The 22,451-nt window shown below is 37.6% G+C and overlaps 1 protein-coding gene across 3 annotated transcripts in view; it reads right to left on the bottom strand.

Annotated features, from left to right (window-relative positions):
• Positions 1-22,451, bottom strand: part of Kiaa1328 (KIAA1328 ortholog) — a 242,993-nt gene that overhangs the window by 173,435 nt on the left and 47,107 nt on the right. The window contains exon 5 of one of the 3 annotated variants that reach the window (XM_013122841.3): positions 21,108-21,223. In XM_013122841.3, the coding sequence (XP_012978295.1) occupies positions 21,108-21,223 (116 nt within the window). Of the gene's footprint in view, positions 1-12,644; positions 12,842-21,107; positions 21,224-22,451 lie in introns of those variants that run through there. The other 2 variants (XM_040757961.1, XM_040757962.1) reach the window with 2 other exon arrangements.

Raw genomic sequence — 22,451 nt, 5'->3', positions numbered from 1 at the left:
AGTGGAACCAGCCCGAGAGAAAGAAGTGTGTTACAGTCAACAAAGATGAAAGGAGTCTGTAGAACATCATGACACCAAACACGACGAAGCAGAGTTTGCAATTTACCAGCTGGTTGTTGGCTTTGCTTTGGTCCAGTATTTCCTCAGTATCTTCCTTTACTCCATTTTGGAATGGTAATTGTATACCCTGTGCTATTATATGCTGGAAGTATGTGATCTGTTTTTTGAATTGATTTTATAGGGGATTACAGCTAAGAGCCTACCTCACAAGAGACTTTGGACTTTTACACATTGTTCAGACTGTGATAGACTATAAGGATTAAATGTATTTTGCATTATGTTATGGATACAAGCCTATGGGAGTACTTGAATGTGGTGATTTGAATAGGTGCAGCCCCATAGCCTCCTGTGTTTGAATGCTATATTAATCCCCTGTCAGATACGTAAAGATGATTTGTTTGCCCATTGTGTAGCCAGTGTTTTCACATGATTTGTGGTTTACTGAGCTATGAGACTTTTTGTTCTTGTGTTTTGTTTTGTCTTAAGAAATCCCAATTTTCAGCCGGGCGTTGGTGGTGCTCGCCTTTAATCTCAGCACTCAGGAGGCAGAGGCAGGTGGATTTCTGTGAGTTCAAAGCCAGCCTGGTCTACAGAGTGAGTTCCAGGACAGCCTCCAAAACAATACAGACAAACCCTGTCTTGAAAAACCAGAAAAAAAAGAAAAAGAAAAGAAATCCCAATTTTCAACTGTTAGCATTATTTCTTGAATGACTACGGTCTTTTACATAAAGTTCTTGCATTTGCCAATATCTTGAAGAGTTTTCCCTGCTTTATCTTGTAAGTTTCAGATCTTAGCTAAAAGTTTTTGAACTGTTACTATTTGGAGTATTTTTTTATATAGGATCACAATTGCATAAATGACCCCTCCCCAATCCCCAAAACAGGCATGACCCTAAACTTAGCCACCTATTTGGAGATTACAGAAGCGTCTAATCCAGACAATAACAGATGCCCTCAGATACCAGGTGGTTTGCTGAAAGAGACAACCGACCTTTAAGTTTCAAAAGGAAAAAAAACCTAAAACTTCTATTCAGCCTCTAAGAGAACCACTCTCTCCCTTCATTCCCCTGGGCTACAAATGTCCAAGCTTTAAGCATGTCATCCTAAGCTGCCTTCTCTGAAACACTAGTCACTATGTTGTTGGGCCTTGTATCCTGATCACAGGGAAGATGTTGCAGGTCCAGAGGCTAATGACCTTATCTCAGGCTAGCCTTAGACCTCTGAACAGTCATCTTTGTTCACCTCTGTGTCTGACCTAACATCCTGTAACAAGTAGACAAAAACCGTTTGGAATCTATCCACTTAGCAGACCACTACCCTCTGCAAACCTAAGAGCTAAGAATGCTCTCAGATAGCATTCAAAGCCCATCTTTCAGTAGTAATTGCCTGTCCGATGTGCACACCAATGTGTTTTTAAATTGTCTTGATTTATGACTTTTCTCTTCTGTAAAACTATAAAACTTTATGAACCTTGAAATAGCTGTTTCCACCTTGAGAAACAGAATTTGGATTAACCTTAATCTGTGCTCCTGGGCCATGGTCACTCAAACTTGGCTCTAGAATAAACTAACTTATTTTGCATCAACATTATCAATAAAATAAATAATTTAACCAGTTACTCAACAAATACATAAGAAACAACGTGCCATAAAAAGCTGTCAAAATTACATATATGCAAAGGCTATGTTTTGGAATTCTATGTCACTTAGTATATTTAATATGTTAAATAAAATAGATAAAAATAAAGATAGAAACTACATATATATGAGATCTGAGGAAGTCAGAACAAAGCATGGAAAAACAGATAATATCGGGATGTTCTCTCAGTCCTGCCCTGGATGAAATGACAGACTCTGGAGATTCCCCCAAGGAGGGCCTTACCCTCCCTGGGGAAAGATGTGGGAATTGAGCTGGGGGTGGAGTGTAGGGGTGGGGCTGATGGAGGGAGAGGGGGGAGCCGGGATTGACATTTGAAGCATGCATGTTTCTAATTTAAATAAAAAATATATATGAAATAGAAAGGAAAAAACTGCCCTTATGAATACAAATAGTGTATATACAAATTGTTAAAATTCAAAATAATAGAAGAAATAAAAGGATTGAAAATGAGGATAGAAAAAAACAGATAATATCAAGAGAAATAAAATGACAGGAAGAATTGAATAAAATAATTTAACATATCCCTATTCAAGAGTCCCAGAGGGTTGAGAAGGAAAGGGGTAACTGTAATAATAGAGTAATGACTAAAAGATTTCACTAACACCAATACCCAAATTGGCAGACTTGAGATTGCAAATGATTTCTTAGAAGGATGAATAAAAATCACCACAACTGTCATCATAATGAAGTCATATATGTTATATAATGGAGAATGGCTCAATTTACACATCATTATAAATAACTAACAATGTTTCTGTTTATAAAAAGTATTAATACATGTTACGAGTTTATATAGCTGTAATTATGCCTCCCAATTTCATGTAAATATAGACACACCTGACACGTTCCCAAGGTAGTTGGTAATACACGGTCAACTTAGGTATAAAAATGACATTATGAGTTTCAGATAATCATAATTTGCTAAAATAAATGAAAAAATATTTTAGCATCTTAAAATAGCAATTGTGTATCTTAATTTAATCAAGATACAATCAACTGAGCAACTACTTAAGAAGTAAACAGACATTCCTTTTGGAACCATTTTTGAAGGGGAAAAATGTGTATTTATTAGTTATTAGTTAAAATTAATGTAATAATCTATTTAATCCCTATACTACTCCAACTTTATACATATAAATCTGAAATCATGGGAGAAATGGAAAAATCCCTTGAGAGAAAGTCACAAACTTGTGAAGTTACTTATGAAGAAATGGGCAAACTGAATGAAACTTTATGGTTAAAAATGTTGTCATATGAAAGGAGGCAAACACATTCTAGAGTCAGAAGGTTTCACTTATGAATTTTGACAACAGTTTAAGGGGAAAGGCTAAAATGTATCTTGACCAATGAGCCTTTAATCAGAGAATATAGCAACTAACAAGAAACACATCTGGTGGAGGTCTACTGTTCTCCAGGGCAGATTCCACTCCCAAGAATATTTGGGATTTACAGGTTACAAACAAAGAGAACATAAAATAAAACTGAGTGGGTAGGAAGGTGGGGATGAACACAGGAGGAGACACAGGAGGGGGAATGAATATGATCAATATACATTGTAAGAAATACTCAAAGAATCATTTTTAAAACCATTCTATAGCCAGAAAACTAATAAATATACAAACTCTCTCAGGAAGTGAGAAAAAGAAAATACTTCCTCAAACATTCGTCAAGCTCACCAGTACCCTGGTATAAAATCAGACAAAAGGCATTATGAAAGAAGGAAAACTTCAGGACACTATGTCTTTTAAGGCATAAATAAGTAAACTCCAGCAACATATAAATGGATAATGTGTCACATTAATTAAGGGTCAAGAGGCAGGTGGATCTCTGTGAGTTCGAGGCCAGGCTGGACCGACAGCCTCCAAAACAATACAGAGAAACCCTGTCTCGTAAAAACAAAAAACAAACAAACAAAAAAGATTATCTATTAATTAAGGGTCAGTTCAGGAATACAGAGATGGACATTAAAAGATCTCCTGATTTAACAACATACTGCTCAATTAAACCAGCAAAACCAATTGATACAATTGTATCAATTGATACTAAAAAAGCTTCTTAGCAAAACTCAATACTCCTTTGTAACTGAAAGAAAAAGAAGAAGAAGAAGAGGAAGAGGAGGAAGAGGAAGAGGAAGAAGAGGAAGAGGAAGAGGAAGAAGAAGAAGAAGAGCTACCATTAGTAATTCAGGAAAGGAATTCCCCTAACCATTCCTTTGAATCCATAGGAATGTTCAATTTTATTGTAAGCAAATAAAGGACATCAAGGGGAAGCCACTAAAATCACAGTTAATGGCGAGAGTAAATAATTTTCTATTAAAATATGAAATAAAAGTGAGGATGGACCAATTTCATTATCCTTGTATTGCAAGTTCTCGTAACTAAGTGACTAAGACAGCATTTGTGACCTTATTTTTTTAAACTAAAGCTAGAAATGTATATTTTTAAAAATATATTATGATGTAACATATTAAGATAATATATAAACTCTAACATACCTTTTAATTCTTTAAATAGTTTTTGAAAGACAATTTAAAATAGGTAGGGTTTTCTCTTTCATAGACCTAACATCTTGAAAAACCTGTTTGTTCATTTGTTTTTGAAGATTATATATTGATATAGATATAAATATTTATAGATAGATAGATGACCTATGATTAAATTATAATTCTATCAAGCTTTGTGAAAGTATCAGCAGGCTGATTCTAACTTAATATGAAGAATAAGAATAGGCAAAGCAACTCTTCAAAGGAAGATTTGTATTATAGAATTTCAGTACTTACCATAAAGCCAGTTACCTCCTGGATTGGTGAAGAAATATATACAAATTAACAGAACACAAAGCCTTAAAAACAGGTCCACACCAACACAGTGACATAATTCTGAACTTGCCAATAATAATACAATGATTTGCCTATGTATTGACTACAAGAAATGTACTCTGAATATTAAGATACAACTATTTAAGAATTATAAGATAGAAAAAAACTTACCACATTCACACTACTCAAAATAAGCTAAAGTAGGTCAATAAATCTTAAAAGGAGATTTCAGTACAAGAAATATTCCTCGGGATAAAAAAGGCTGTTGCGCAATGACAAAGAAATCAATTCATTTTACAAAAATAACAATCTCAAAGTTTTATGCATCTGAAAACATACCTTTAAAATGAATAAAGCAAAACCAGATAGCAAAGATATAGGGATAAACTCATAACCACATTTAGGAGATTTCAAAATCCTTTTCTCTGTAAATGATAGAACAACTGGATATTAGAAAAAAATAAACCTGCAAAGAGAAGCTTTGGACCATAAATGTACCACTTGAGGAACAACCTACTGAACAGCAGATTATAGCTCCCATAATCATCCAATACTACATATTTGGAGGTGACAGCTTAGAAAAAGCGAGCAAAATAGCTGGGCTTGGTGATGCACAAGTATAATCTCAGCACTAGAGGTGTTGGAGCAGGAGGATCACAAATTTAAGGGCCACCTGAGCTAAATAGCAAGACCCAGTTTCAGAAAACAAAATAAAACACCAAAGAATAAACATTCCTCACTGCCCATATCTCCTATAACAAAACATCCTTCACTTCAAATAGCTTTGTAATGTATAGATCACTGGAGATCCTATCTAAATGAAGGTTCTGGAAAAGCAAAGTTCTGTTGATGTTTAAGATGTTAATTTTACCTTGAATATAATACTATTAATCATACAAGCTAAATGAAAAAGATCTGATAACTTTTTCATTCTTGTCAAATTATATCAGTTTTCATCTATTTTGCGATTCAAGAAATAATTAATTGAAAAGAGGATTATGCCACACACTGATTTCAAGAATGAAGCAATATCTGATATTATCTCCAAATATTCCACATTGGACAATATGTAAATCAGAAAAAATAAGATTTTTAACTAATAATTCAATTATCGAGCAGTATATAAACTCTGGTTTTATAAATTAAATATTAGCACCAGACATAGAACTAAGAAAAAAGTAACATATATACTTGTAAATATCTCTACATGCTAACTTCTATCATAGCTAATGATGGGAAAATAAAGATAATATATGCAGTGCACCATCAATTCCCTTTACAAAAGTTTCCTTACCCAATGCTAGGCACAGTGAGTTCCCAGAGTCCCTGAAGCCTTACAGACTGGGGCTGCTCAGACCTCAGGATCAAGTTCCTCATTAGTTCGCTACCTCTAAAAAGGAGGTGGTAATTCTGTTCTCCAAGCCGTAAAAAACAAAATAAATATTACTAAAACACAAACTCCTCTCAGCGAATTGATACCTTATAGCTGATGTCTAACACAACTTAGAATTTTGAACTTCAGAAACTATACAGAAACTGCTATGAAACAGCGCTCTTTTCTGAGGTTTGAAACAGTCCTGGGGCACCTCAACTCCTCTGCTATGGAAGCAAGCATTACAGGTCAGTCATCAGAGCAAACATCGTGGTCCTGCAAAGTCTGACTTTATTGTTACATTTTCCGGAAAAGGAAGAAGGATGCACTGGAGGAAAGAATAAGGCTCTGCTTCAGTGACAGGGATGCTTCTTTCTCCCCCTCTGTAGCAAACCACCATTCCCATCAAGGACAGCAACAACTGGGTGAGAAAGGCAGCTTGGAAGGAGTGAACACTCTTTCCTACAAAATAGAGTCTGACTTTTAAGATTAAAATGAACTTTTAGAAACTTTATTTGCTATTATTGGGAGGGGGTCAGTGGAGTGTGCCAGAGTGTGAAAGGAGCTCAGCGGGCTACTTGGGAGTGGGTGATCTCCTTTCGTCCTTCCTTACTGGGGTTCCAGAGATCAACTCAGCTGGCCAGGCGTGCAGGAAAGGCCTTTCTTTCATCATCTCCCATCCCCCCACTATCATACGTGAAGCTTGAGGTAGCAACAGATCTGCTGATGAGAAGGACTACTTTTCCTCTCCTGCATGCCCAATCTTTTAAATAACTCAGACTTTGTACTGTAAGAACTACAAGTTTGAGACTTACTTGAGGAGATCATAGAGACAATTCATGAAAAAGAGTAGCTTGCTACCCACCTCGTGGCTTGTATACCATTCTTACTCTATTTCTTTATTCTCAACTCCCCAAAGAATACAAGTTCTTGCAAAAATTGCAGTTGCCTCTTGACCTGTTAAGCCAAATCACATTCCTATCCAAACAATCTCATATGCTGTATCAGTTTGGGGCTAGAGCAGTTCTGACTTATTTTTAGCAGATTATTTGGGCCAAGAGCTCTTCACAGAGCTGCTTCTTGCTCTGTCTTGCAAGACTGCCAGCCCTGTGTTTTGCACTGTGCAGAGTCAGCTCTGGCACTGCAGGTCCACTAAGTAACAACAATGCTAACCTACTCGTCAGAATACAGGAGACTAAGAGGTGAGAACTACCAAAAACTTTAGAGACTTTAATGACCATCTCTCCCTGATTAAGACCTCAAACAGCTCAAACAACTGTGTGATTGAATGCTGCTGTTCACCATTTACTTCCCAGTCAACTGGCTGGAAGCTCTTACAAAGCATCCCCAACTGCGGGAGACACAGAAGCTGACTGGACACACAGATAACCAATTGGCAAGGAATTCAGGCACAAAGCACCCTTCTGTATCCTGCTACTTCCCTTGACATCCTTCCTACCAAATGACTCACATCTCACACTCAAGGCTTTATGAATGCTCCAGAGGCTAAGATGTCCAATAGCATAAACATGAAAGCTTCCACCAGAAAGTTTACAACTCAGGCTACGAGAGTAAAGGAACAAAACCACAGAGAACACTTTAAAAGGTAACACTGTGACCTGCAGTATTCAAAAGTGTGGAAAAACCTACATTCAAGATCAACATTTCAGAAGCAGAATATTCTAAATATTCATAAGCCCCAAGATCTTTATTAAGACTTATCTCCTCGTGCAAGACAACAGAACTAACCCAGTCAGGTAGATAGCTTTATAATAAAGCATTCTGAAGAGACAACCAGATTATAACATTTAACCCTAAAAGTTTTATTTCATAAACATATTTATATAAAGATGGACTCTATGTCAAAAAGCACAGATTTTTAAAAATGTCTTCTGCATTTTGGGGGGATGGGCAAGCATGCCTGATTTGTATATTAAAGCACAAGCATCTGTCCTACTGATGATATTCTAGGGAAGCACATTAGCATAAAATTTAACGATGTCAAATAAGTGGATGTGAAATAGGGACTGCGTAAAGACACTATTTCCAAGGCTGACAGAAACATCACTGTTTAGAAATGCAAATGAAACCATTATGTTCAATAATTATATGAAAATATGAACAGTTCAGCATGTTTTCCAGCCCTGATGGCGGTTAATGGGATGTACGCTTATGTAAATAACTACTATTAAAGCTAATGCTGAAAAAAACTAATAAATTCATACTAAAGCAACTGATTTAGTATGCTTTTAAACCCCAGCAGTGCTCACTTATTAGAAAAGAGTGCGTTATTATGTTTAGAACTCATTACTGCTACGAGTCACTGCAACTCCATCAATTACCATGCATTAATGAAAATGGGACACATACAAAAAAAATTATTGCCTCTCAGCAGTTTTCTTTAAAGACAAAATCTAGGGGTATTACCACCATGGGGCCTTCTAGGGAATGTATCCACAGGATAATCTTTATTGCTAAAACAATATTCCTAACATTGTCACCCGAGAGCATTTTGTTGGGATGACAGAAGAATCCTTCTACAAAATCCTTAATATTTCACAAAGTTGACCATTTTGACATCAATGGGAGGATTTTAATATTTGAGTTACATTTGTAAAACCTTTACTAATATATTTTAACATATGGCTCTGGTCCGTTTTATAGAGGGAGTCTAAGAAATAAAAATATATGGTGGCAATTTTGACAGTGTGAACAATAGATGGCTTCGTTCCAAGACACTGTCTGTTTTAACAGATAAATCCCACTCCATTCCACATTATGTTTCAGTGAATACTGTGCAACCACAAGATTGGATTTTTAGAAATAAATCACTTTATACTTCATGCTTGGCAACAAGCCGGACTTTCTTATAATAGTTAAGTATTTAGCATAAGATAATAAGAAACTGGAAAATTCCCACTCTTTAAAATTCTGGTTTAGCTGGAACCTAACAGTAAGGAAATGCTGACCAAGTGAGAATTCAAACACAGAAATGTCTTTGCTCTCACTCTCCTGTACTCTATTCTGTTTCTGTAAAAGTAACTTAACTGACCCTTCATCTTTTTGTAGCAGGTAGGAAAACAAAACCCTTCAGAAGCTAACGTAAAATACAGTTAGTAGATCTCAGATATACTCTTGCTAATATAAACTGAGTATGTGTTTATTTAAAAAGCATAGCTCTCACATGAATTCTTTGTACTTTCAGCTCTTAGAGTTATTGATTAGAGAAACTTTTATTGTGATTTGTATCTACCACCAGGTGATGGCAGAACTCCAGATAAGGCAGCCTTTGTAGTGAAGTGTAAGGTGCTGTCAGGAGTGAGGTGTTCTCTGAGCAAGGAACACTGGTTTAGCAATCCATTTCAAGTAGCAGATATTACTGACACCAGAAATAGCAGTCTCTTCTACAGTCTAAGGCTGCAGCAGCACACAAGATACAAACTGTGTGAGGGAAACAGTAAGTATACTGTAAAGTACTATGAAAAATCAGCATCCATTCATGATTTTAAAACAAAAAAATTAGCAAATGAGGAGTAAGATAAAACTTCAAGAAACAAAAAGGTGGGTAAAAAGGCTGTTACCATTGATCAGTGTCAAACTCAAGGATGACTATGTATTCTACACAGGATACAGAACAAGACAAGGATGCTCTCTCAGGCACATCTACTTTACACATAACTGCAGATACAGCAGCAAGGAAAAGAAGTGGAGGGCAGAAAAAACAATTGTTTTATTTGCAGATTGACATGGTTTTATATATAAGACTACTCGAATAATAAAGAATTTAGGAAGGTTAAAACTCATAAAACTAATATATAGAAATCAGTTGTATTTCTAAATTTAACAATAAAAACATAAAATTGAGAACAAACTTCAAAAAGGAAAGGCTATGCTGCTGCTGGCTACAATGTACACACAAGTGGTGAATCTCTGAATGTCACGACAGAAAGGGTATAGCTCCTAACGTACACAGTTATGACTCTAGACCACCTGTCTTCTACATGAACAAAATAAACACATCCACTTGATTATTCTTCCTGGGATGCTTGTGATGCTCAAGGAAGCCAGGTTCTGACAGATTGGTGCAAGCTTCCAGTGCAGGTTCAACCGCAATCACGCACTTCCCAGCTCCCGCATCTTCTGATATCTCTTTGTGCCTCCTGAGAGAAGCCTATGATGATGAGACTCTCCAGCCATTCCCAGCCAACTTCTCTTGGCAATGACTTCCTTACAACTACTTACAAATTAAAGGGCTGCCTTCTCACAGTATTAAAACATGTTTCCCTTTAAAACTTGTATCATCTCAAAAATGAGAAAGCAAATCATTTTCTGGATGATAACTTTAAAGACAAAAAAAAAAGGGAAAGGAAAAAAAACTTCAAAGTAACATCTACTCAACAGACTATAAGACCTTATTAAACCTTTCTTCACATCATTCTACACACTGGGAACTTTGTTGAAAATATTTTACAAGTAAAGCATTCAGTAGGAAACTTACATATTGTTTCATTTGGCCATCTTTTTTGGTAAATTGTTCAGATACTGCTGACATACTATATACAATAAATTGAAGGTTTACAGAGGCTGCTTTATCCAAAGCCATATGGCTAAGATGTAAAACATATAGGACAGGTCCTCTTTCTGAAACACTATAGTGCTTCTTGTCACACATTAAGATTAGTCATAGCTGAGATATCCCATTCCTAATTTAACAATGGTTTACAAACAATGTCCTTCACATAATTTTTATTTAATGAGAAAAAAGATGCTTTAGCAACATGTCAAATTAGTTTCTGCCACCTCAAGTGATGACATGATGTTATACACTGAATATTATTCTAAGCATTGCAAATTCTCCCATTGAATATGCATGCCACCATATTAAAACCTCCTTTTGCTAACCTTACTTCTAGACTTAAGGCAGTCATTTGATCTTTTCAGCTTGACACACGGATGCCTTGGAGCTATTCCTATGAGACACAGACATTTGAAAGCTTTTTTTTCTCTGTACTTAGCTAATGACTATTCTGTTTCATCACCATGCCAGAGGTTCTCTTTATTGCTTGTCTCTTTGGAATGTAAGCTTCTCATGAGGGAAATTACTATTCCCAATCTCAGTTTCTGTAGCAACCTCCAACCCGAGAATCTAAAATGTGTAAATTCATCAGACAACAATAGCAAGTGACTCCGCCTGCTCTACTTCCTGAGACTATTACACAGAAGGGCTTTCTCTCCTTCACTCTGCTCTGCGCAGGCGTGAGAATGCAAGAAAAGCATGCTCAGAACCCAGAATGTCTATACAGACTGGCTAAGTCAACTCTGAAGCCTTCCAAGCATGGCAGTCCTCTTGGAGTACTCATTTCACCTTTTAGACTAGCCATGTACAACTAACTCGTAACTGGTACAACAGACTAAAATCTGGAAAGCTCAACACTGAATATTTTCTGACCCCAAACACTTCTGATAATATTAACATCATCCTATATTAAGAAAAAATAATAAACTGGAGGAAAGCCATGACTGTCTTACCATTTTATCTATAGTGAGATATAGCTCACATATTCTATTAACTCACAATCACTTTATGATAATACCATAACTATGTTTAGACTTGTAAAAAATTAAAGACCTCTTAAAGGTCAAATACTGGGTATAAGCTTTAAAAACCAAAAGTTACTGTTAAAGTCTGTAACTGAAGTGAAAGTACTACCATCTGTATTATGAAGGCAATTCTAAGGTTGAGAATAGAAAGAATAAGTTATTCTTGATTAATATCACAGTCATTCATTATATTCTTCAAATCTAAAATCATTACAAACTGTGGTATGACAAATGGACATAGCTGAAGAGGTTTGTCAGAAGAGCTATTTATGAAAGATAGGCAACATGAAAGGCTAAACAGAATAATGAACTTTATGAACAATAAGTATTATAAAATTGATTAATTGAAAGTCTGTTTACTCATGCAAGAATTGTTGAAACTTTCCTAAGTAATTTCATATGACCCTATATAGATTTGATACAACATACTTAGAGCTATCATTTTAAAAAGCCACAGAAATATATATGTGTGTGTGAGACAATATATATGCTATATACATATATGTCATATGATGTAATATAGAATACACACAGGCTAAGTTTTAAGTTCACTTCACTGCATTTACATGTGAACACTGAAAAGAAATGGCCATCCTAACCAAGAGAGCCATATAGACTCTTTAGCAATAGTGCCAATGATAACTACCTGGCTTCCAGCTTCTTTCTCTGTTGAGCAATAAAGAAACCGTTCTCCAGACTCATATCTGGAGCTTTTCAGCCATTATAATAAAGCAAAACCAAACCTAGAAATGGAAACTTACTTATTATAAAAGGGTATACCATAGATATTAAAATGATCCTAGTTACTAAGATAGAGAATCTATAAAAGCATACCTGTCAGGTTCCACCCATAGAATATTCTAACTGCTGGACCCTACCCCACCCTACAGAGTAAAAAGCCCAATTTTGGACTTGAAACCCCACCAATCTCCACCCTGGAATGTTTCATCCTGAGCGTGGACAGGGGTATGTGAGACAGGTGAGGAATAAAAGGGGAAGAGAAAGTAAATCTTGCTCTCTCTTGGATCCTGGCCACTGCAGGGACCATAAAGTGCTTCCCAGTAAGTGATTTCTGTAGTCAATAAAGTATCTTAGACCTCCTTTTCAAGTAGCACTGTTTCCCACTTCAGGTACCTTTTAAAACGTTCTTACTTCACTCGGACTTTTGTAGCCAAGTCTTAGAGATGTGGCGGCTTAAGCAAGAGTTGATTTTCTCCCAGCTCTAGACCAGACATCCCAGCATCCAGGTTGGATTTCCTATGTGCTGTCTAATGAGTTGCCTTATGGCTACATTGGTGGGAAGGCAAGCTGGGATCTCAAGTTCTACATGATCAGGGCACACCCACCATTGTGACCTCACTTAATCTGAAGGTCTCCTAGAGACCTTATCTTCAGCCATAGTCATACCAGGCATTAAAGCCTCAATGAACAAATTTGAGACAAAGGCAGTTTAGTCACAATAAATGCTACAATAACAAATAATAAATGAATAAGTAAAGCCTGGAGCACAGGGGGAAGGGCTAAGATTAAAACAACCCCAAAAACCATTGCTCCAAGGAAATAAAGGTCTCCTCCTCACAGCCTTCATTTTTCACCCTTCCTCAAGCTTAAAGCTGTTGCAAACTGGATTCTTCCTAAAATACACTGTAATGTTCATCTGTCCCACAGCTTCTTCAGTCACACTGGAACAAAAAGACAAAGATTTGGTTCCAAGTTTTCAATTCATCAGGATGGCTTAGTGAATAAAGGAACTTGCTACCAAACCTGACCGCCCGAGTTCCATCCCTGGGGACACATAATGAGAGGAGAGGTCTCGTATCCTGCCAGTGGCCGTCAAACTCCCACATGTGTGCTGTTGTATATATACACGCATACATACACATGCATGCACACAATAAACGTATCATGTAAAAGATTAGGAAAAAACTAAAGCAAGAACATTCCAAGTACAGCATATATGGCTAAAGAATAGGGAGACACATACATTAGGGCAGACAGCATCGTTTTAAATTACTTCAAATACTGTAAATACAACTTACTGAGAATAGTACTTTAAACATCTCTAGAAAAAGAAATACAAGAAAACTATAGGAAGTGGGGAAATCAAGCACTCTTCTGGGTAGTCTGTAGGCAGCACACAAGGGGCCATCAAAAGGAAGGTCATATGCCATTGGACACTAGTAATGCCTGACTTGAATGCCAAAATCAGGACCCAACTGAAACTGGGCCAAATAATCAAGAGGTTGAGGCAGGCAGAGTTGATGTTCAAAGCCTTCCTGGATTAGAGGCTGAGTATAAAGTCTGTCTGGGAAAGCTTAGCTAGATACTGATCCAAACTTGTTTTTTAAATGAGTCTGGGGATAGAGCTCTGGGGTCCAGCACTAGTTAGTGTATTTGAGACTCTGGGTTCTATTGCCAGTTCTGAAAAAAATCTATTTGATCTTTTAAACCATATAAAGCTATAGAAAGGCACTAAGACGCAAGTGATATAATAAAGCTAGTTTTTAAGAAAGTCTAATCTGGCAACCGTGATGGAACAGTCTCAAAGAACAGGAGACAGCAGCAACAGACACAAGAATGCTACCATCATGCAGGAGTGCAGGGAAAGACTCTAAGACAGGCAACGAGCTCAGAATGTGTCATAGGGAACACAAAAAAGACTCAAGTCAAAACACAAAAACCTGTACAACATGGCTTTCCTATGTACTTTCTTACATAAATATAGCTTTAAAGACTTCAGGTGCAAAACACTACAGATACACTATATACATTTTTCAACAGAAAACAGTCGGTACAACAGAGGGTCACTGATATTATGTGTTTCACCAATGCTAAAAGAATTTAGCATATTGGAGACAGTGGGCAGGTATGATCAGACCTCACTCTCGGCTCTGCCACAAGCTGTTCCAGTTACCTCTCCAGACCTGGAGGCTCTGCCTTATCTAACTCATCAGGTTGTCACAGAGAAGGAAAAGTATGAGAAACTGTTCATGACAGGAACATGCAAATGTAAGATGTTTAATGCTGGAAATACTAAAAGGAACAGAAAATAACAGTGTTATCTTGATGCCTCAAAATCATGATTGTTACATAATTGCTTCCTTTAATACTAAAGTCTGTACATTATATCCAGGGATACAGCTCTAAACTACTAGCTATCCTCAGTTTTCATGTGTTTTTGAGTTTTCCTGTCACCTTAGTTTCAGTATTTTCACTGCAGCTCTATTTGCTACCTACAACTTTTTTGTTTCTAAATTGTGATGGGATTAAATATACAGATACCAAACAATGAATTTATTACTCATGCGGTAGCCTCAAGAACTCTCTCATAGGGACAGTTCATACATAGGTGAGGAGGATAAACGGAGTACTTGTTAGTATTTTCTGGATTAGTTCCAGAAAAATCAAGTGCATAGACAGCCTGCTATCAAAGAGTAACACGTCCAATATGGGATCAACTGAAATGAAATGAAGTATACAGATAGATAGATTAATAGAAAATATCTCATTTTCTACAAAAATTTCTATCAATTCCCCCACCCTGGAGTTAGCATTAGTATCTAAGTACTTTTAAGAGATAATAATCTTATTTATCTACTTACATAGGATTGAATCTAGGACCTTGTATAAACTAGGCAAGCACTCTGTCACTGAGTTATATGCCTACTGTTGTAAGAAAAGCAGCATGCTAGAGAAAGACACCATATAACAGGTTTCAAGCAGAGGGGTTTTTTACTAGGGAAAGGGATCGCAAAAGGGGGAGGGGAAGACCAGCCGGAGACAGGAGGAGACAGGAGAGAGGGGCAGAGAGAAGTGGGGTGGTGGGAGGTGGGCAGGGCCCTTTTAAAAGGGAACATAGTGAATAGGCATGGGGCACAGGTAAGAGCATATCTTGTCAGGACCCCACAGACAGGCCAGTACAGATGCCTGAATACTAATACCTAGTCCCCCCAAAATCTTCAACAGTGAATGGTTTAGAAAACAACAAAAGTAGCGAGTAACAATCAGTTTTCCCCTGAAGTGGGATTATTTCCCCACAACATTAACATAAGAATTACTCTGTCTATTGTTAATTCTGACTTACAATGACCTTCTATGACAACATACAAAAACATTATGGCCCCTGAACTAGCAGATTCACACAGCACCATGCAGCAACCAAAATGACCTCAAGCAACACAGTGCCTGTAGTAATTTTCTTTAAAGATTCATTTTATTTATTAACAAGTGTATGTGTCTTTGCATGTGTGTGCAGGGTCCATGGAGGCCAGCAGAGGGAGTCAGATCCCTTAAAGCTGGGGTTGCAAATGGTTGTGAGCACTTGATGTGGGTGCTCCCAGCTGTTCGAACAACTAAAAACAGGTGACAGTGAGTCCTCAGATATATGTCACCCCCCACACTCAAGGTTTAGGATTAAGTAGGAGAGTGGGCAGGGAAGATGCAAGGGCAGGAATGAAGAGGGGTGCTCTGTAACGCAGTACAGAGGAGCCCACAGGAGCCCTGGTTACCCTCACCAGACCTGCATAACCAGTTAGAATCCATCATGGAGGGAGGATGACTCCACCATGGATTGGGGAGGAGATGGGGAGAGGCACATTTATTTAGGGGATGGCCACTGTTGTCTATATCTCAGGCGATGACCACATACCCATGTGTACATGGGCAGCACTAAACAGACTCAATCTCTCTCTGTCTGTCTCTCCCTCCCTCCCTCCCTCCCTCCCTCCCTCCCTCCCTCCCTCCCTCCCTCCCTCCCTCTCTCTCTCACACACACACACACACACACACACACACACACACACACAGCATCAAGTTGGAAGCAAGATGTATACTAGGAACATCATGGGGGAAATTAAAGGAATGAAGGCATGGAATTTTAAAAGAATAAAATTTAAAAACAGAGGGGGGAGGTGCTTGGTTTCTGACCCAGCAATACACAAAGAAGCCCAAACAGACAAATACTCTCCCCCAAAACACTAACAACAAAAATTCTTGGTTTCCTTCATTGAGCAACAACAGACACAAGCCAAGCTCCCTTCCACAGAGCTTAGAAGCCACCCAAGCACTTGTATAATAAAAACTATCCAAATCCTAGAGAAAGGGGGCACAGGAATGGAAGACAAGAGAACAGTCATCCCCCCTCCATGCTCACAAGAGAAATGCCATCTTTTAGTCAGTGCCTACTATTGAACCTGGTTAGTCTTTGAAGACATGGTAAAAGAAAACCCTTCAAGTTCCAACAAGCCTGCAAAGGAGGCATTATATATACAAAAGGAGTATTAGATACAAAAAGAGTAACTTTTCAGGGTGGAGATATGACTCAGTGGTACAACACTTGCTGCGCTGCTGAATTCAATCTCCAGTTCTATGATCGTGGGGGTCAGGCCTGGGGAAATGGCTCAGTTGGTAAAGTGTTAACTGAGTTTGGATCTCTAGCATGCTTGTCAACAGCATGCACTATAATCCCAGTGGTGGGCAAGAGGAGGAAGGCAGACTCCTCAGCTCACCGGCCCGTTTGTCCAGACAAAAACAACTCTGATTCAGTGAGAGACTCTTTCAAACACAAAGGTGGACAGTGATTAAGTAAAACACCTGATCTCTACCGGTGACACCTCCACATATATGAGCATATCTGCATGGACAAATGCATCACATGCACACATGCAACACACACACTCTCACATACACACACACTCACACTCACACTCTCACACACACATACACACACTCACACACGCACACTCTCACACACATACATACTCTCACATACACACCCTCACATACACACACTCACACACATATTCACACACACATTCACACACACTCTCACATATGCACACGCTCACACAGACATACACACACACTCACATAGACACACACATAGCCACTCTCGCATACACACACACATACACTCACACACATACACACACTCACATAGACACACACATACATTCACACACATACACACACACTCTCACTTACACACGCACACACACACATATGCATGCACACGGAAGGGGGAGTGGTGACAGAATATCATCCAGGAACCTCATGCAGTCAATGAAAGCAGGATTGTTTTCTCTAACATGCACTGTGTTTCAGACATCTGCCTTCGCAGTTCAGTTCACAGTGATGCTGCCAGATACCAGATTTCACTTTCCTTCTACAAGCTTTTCCTAACACCATCAATCTCAATCATCCTCTAGAAATACGAGTTCAAATATTACATTTTCTAATTAATGCATACACTGCAACTTAAAATATCCACATGCCTACATGTTTCAGAATTAGAACTGTTGGACAAATTTCTCTTTCAGTGTCAGATTCTCTCATCTTTCACACACACTCAGTCACGCAATAATTCACAAGGTTCAAGAGACCATGTGGCATTGAAAATGGCATATTGATTTATATTGCTGATATCTTAAAACATAGTATTTCTTTGCTCAAAGACTGAAAATTATCAAGAATTTTATGTTTTAATAAAAGAAATATATATGTGTGTATATATATACATATATATATATATATATATATTGCATGCCCTATCCTTATGCAAACATGTAAAACAGTTTCTTTTCCAATGAGGTATTAATCTGTATAATTAATCAGTTATTAGCTCTTTAAAAATACTAATTTGGTATAACATACCTTAAAAATACCCCAGACTACATTTTGTTGGTTTAGTGCTGCACACAGAAATGAACTTTAAAATGAACTGAGACTATCTGACTTCATGTAGACGAAAAAGTCTGAACCATCCATGTGTGATAGGTAAATGAACATATAGCTAAAATTATATTGTTTTAAATTACAAGCTCATTTTATGTTTCAAAGTTTTATAGAGTTTTATGTACTGTAAAATCATCTGTATTAACCTCTGACAGGTTTATTCTATTAAGGAGATTTGTACCTGTGAAATATACTTGTAACAAAAACACCGAGTATCATTGTTTATATCATTTCTTTCTTCCTTTTTGACAATAAACTTCTTTAAACATGACCTGTCATTTGTGGCTTAAAATGCCTTAAAGGGATTACATAAACTAATTCATTTTACTTGTTGCTAATGCCTAGCATTTACTTCATAATTCAAAATAAATGTTTACACCAAGCCCCTGCTTACTGTATATGAAACAATTCTAAGTCTATGACCTCACGTATGTCCTTCTCTTCTTCTCTAGAGGGTTAGACAATGAGTACTTTAGGTTGAGTGGAATTCTAAGGTCTTGCTTGCAACTTGTAGAAGTTAGAGCACAAAAGTAGCCACAGACAATAATACATAAGGGGCACAGCTAGATTTAGTTGCCATCATTTTCAATTTGTGCTACAGAAGTAATGGAGTGTCTTGAGCTAAGTTAGGAAACACTAAATACTGTACCACTTCAATACTCATAGGCTGTCTTAACACATTGCTTTCTAGAAGAAACCTTTCATGGGCATGATGAGTTTATATAGCTTCAGCACTGAAAACGACATTCTTCACGTAATACTAATATCATTGCCCATTGAAATCACAGGCTACCTGCCTGGAACGCTACATAAGTTTCTTAAGTACAACACTATGCAAACAAGAACGTACTCTGGGTATCCAACTTTTCAAATATTCTAACACCAATCTCTCTTACCTTCTTCCCTCAACTTACCCTGATGTATCTTTTTGTCAAAATATTTCTTCCATTCTTTCTATAGAAAAAGTGAATTCTATCTCCCCTAATTTTGCCACCAGAGTTAGAGGCTAACTTCAGTCTCCTTCTCCCTAAATGCTTGCGACACTATAAAAGTCACAAAAGCTGTGTGCTTAACCTTCTCAGACTCGCAAGTATGGTAGCAAAGCCACATAATATCAATAATATCATAAAAGACTATCGGTGATGGATGGGAGGATACCCCGAGAAAGTTCTTTTATTTTCTTTTGAAATGGAGAGGACTTTACAGTTGCCCTTTCTTCCTGACCTAATTCAAATGGGGTCCTTTGAACTGGAGCAATCATTAGAAGCTAGAACTGTAGTGCTGCCAACACTGCTAACTTTACACCCACAAATCAATACCAGAGGCCATCTCTCTCCAGTTCTTATTATGTGAAAAACAGACCCTTTAAATGGAAATGTCACTGCTTTTCTAAACTACTATTTTTTCGAAAGTGCTATCTGAAATATGTTATGAATTTTCAGTACACAGAATTTCTCTGACAGTGAGAGAAAACCAGCAGAACATGGTCTCTGTTCTGAGGGCTGACATTCTTGGAAAAATAAAGTCAAAACAAGTCAGAAGAGGTCCAACATGATTATCCAGGGAGGGACAGAGAGTCAGACAGATAGACAGAGACAGAGTCAGAAAGAGAGACAGAGATGGACAGAGACATAGAGAAAGAGGCAGTGACAGAGTTAGAAAAACACACACAGAGAAAGAGAATGGAAAAAAAAACCTAGCCTTATTAATGTTCTACTCTGCAAGTCAAATGTAAAAATTCTAACTGTATTAATTTTCTACCATATACTTCCACTATGTTCAGAACGCATTATTTATAGTTAGTTTCATGATTTTCAAGCTAGTTAATTTATCTTTATGATTAGATTTCTCTAATGTTTTTAAGTGCATGATTACTGTCAATATAAGAGTACGTCTGTCACTTGCAGAATCTTTGAAATAATAACCACCAACTTTGTAATGATACTGCCAATAAGGACAATAGTTCTTTCAAGCATCTGCACACTGCATTTGCTGGCAGATCTATCAATCTCTGTTTAGGGACAGCTGCTTCTCTCTTTGATCTATGTCATGTAATTCTAGCGAACTGAAAGAAAGTCCTTACATCTGGTTATTTTAATTCATATATCACTCTAAGAAAAACCTTTAAATTTAAATAAATTTGTACTGGGGCTGGAGATAAGATTCATCAGATAAGAGTGCTTACTGCTGTTACCATCAGGGGATCCTCCCTCCAGCCTTGATGGGCACCTGCCGTCAAATACATGAAGCCCCCCACACATACATACACTTGCACAAAAGTTAGTTACATGTACACACACACACACACACACACACACACACACACACACTTCTAACTTTAAATTGAAAAGTTTCCTGCTTTATGACATTGCCTGTTGGTTTTACACTATAGTGTAAGCATTAATCAACTACAGCAGCTACATATTCTATAAGTTGTTGTTCTAGTTTCTAGATATTTTTTTCATTCTAGTGTTTATAACAGAATAGGATTCCTTTGAACTGTTTAAACTTTACTTAGGAAGAAATCTAAATATGGGGAAGTTAAGCCTCCATTATAGTAGTGGGACAGAAATTTAATGAAGAACCAACATTTTGTGGTAAAGCCCAAATTTCTTTCTGCCTGTTTTAGTTGATGAATCTGTGCCTCACAGAGCAATAACAGCGGCAGAACAGCTGGGTGGCCTTATCAAACGCAGAGGAAGCAACAGTGCGTGCTGCTAAGTGTCTCTATCCCTTGGAATGGCAACACAGGCAGATTTATTCCCTGTTACAAATCACAACGATTACTCCTCGGGAGTTTACAATTTCTTCATACAAGAACCAACCTTACTGAACATAAAAAGAACGTAACTTTCAAAAGGATATCTTCCCTTTCTTTGATGATCAGCTCATTCTGCTCTTCCAGCTGCCGAATCTTCTTCTCAAAGGACTCCTGCTCGGTTTTCAGGCGCTCCTCCGTCACTTCCTTTTCCTCACTTACTCTAAGAGAAGAACCAAAAACTGAAGGAAAACTGCGCAGTCCCCAGGATAAAACCACATTCCGACAGCTCAGTGCACACAAACTGCATTTCTGGCACAGGATTCTTAAGGAGGTTCTATGTTTTTAATTTACTTTCTCATAAAAAGTCTTCAACTTTGCAACATTTATGCTCCACATTTTAAAAGATAAACACAAGAAAACATACAGAATCATGGTCCAACTTTTTACCTGATGCAGTGTCAGACCACAAAGTAGTAATAAATGATCTCACCCTGCATCTCACTTAGGGGAGGCAATAGATTGGTCAGCAGAGCCATAATCTAAAAGGAGGGAGCAACAGACTGGCACCATAAAGAGGACAGAAACTCTGCCAGCAGTGTGCGCCCAGTGCAGACTTCTTAATTCTTGGGAAGGAAAACAATAGCTTATGTATAAAAATTACCACTGCTATTACCTGTAGACTCTTGAGACGACCTCCTCAAAATACCCATAAACTGTGCTCTTACTTAATATGAAACGACCCTTAGAGTTATCTGACAGGACTAATGGTGGTGCGTGAAGGAACAGGTTCCTCTTGAAGTTTTATATTGTATGTTAAGTATTACTCAATATTTTATATTTCTCTGTAAGATAATATTATCTGTCTTAATATTAAAAGTCCTCTGTGATGGTTTGGGAAAGAATGGCTCCCACAGACTTATTTATTTGAATGCTTAGTCATGAGGAAAAGGCACTATTTGAAAAGAATTAGAAGGTGTGGCATTGCTGGGGTAGGTGTGGCCTTGTTGGAGGAAGTGTGTCACTGGGGGGGGGGAAGACTTTGAGGTTTCAAAAGCCCATGACAGGCTCAATCAATCTCTCTGTCTCTGTCTCTCTCTCTCTCTCCCTTCTTCCCTCCCTTCCCCCCATCCCCACTCAGCTACTGCTCAAGTACAATGTGTGCTGCCATGCTTCTGTCATGATGATAATGGACTAAACTTCTGAAACTGAAAACAAGCCCCTACCCCCAATTAAATGTTTTCTCTTATAAAAGTTGCCTTGTTTACAGTGTCTCTTCTCAGAAACACGTGATGAAAGCACCCTCTCACAGTCACATGTATTAATATTTTAATATAACTAATATTTTAAAGAGAAATCTATGGCTTTGAAGCTGTCTGGTATTCTGTGAGATGTTTTAAGGAATGAAGGAAGATAAGATTAGGGAATAAACATGTAAATCATATTGACGA

The sequence above is a fragment of the Mesocricetus auratus genome, unplaced genomic scaffold (assembly GCF_017639785.1).
Source record: "Mesocricetus auratus isolate SY011 unplaced genomic scaffold, BCM_Maur_2.0 Super-Scaffold_100015, whole genome shotgun sequence".
Lineage (NCBI taxonomy): Eukaryota > Metazoa > Chordata > Mammalia > Rodentia > Cricetidae > Mesocricetus > Mesocricetus auratus.
The sequence above is the reverse complement of the archived record's forward strand: the minus strand, read 5'-3'. Positions and strand labels throughout refer to the sequence as shown.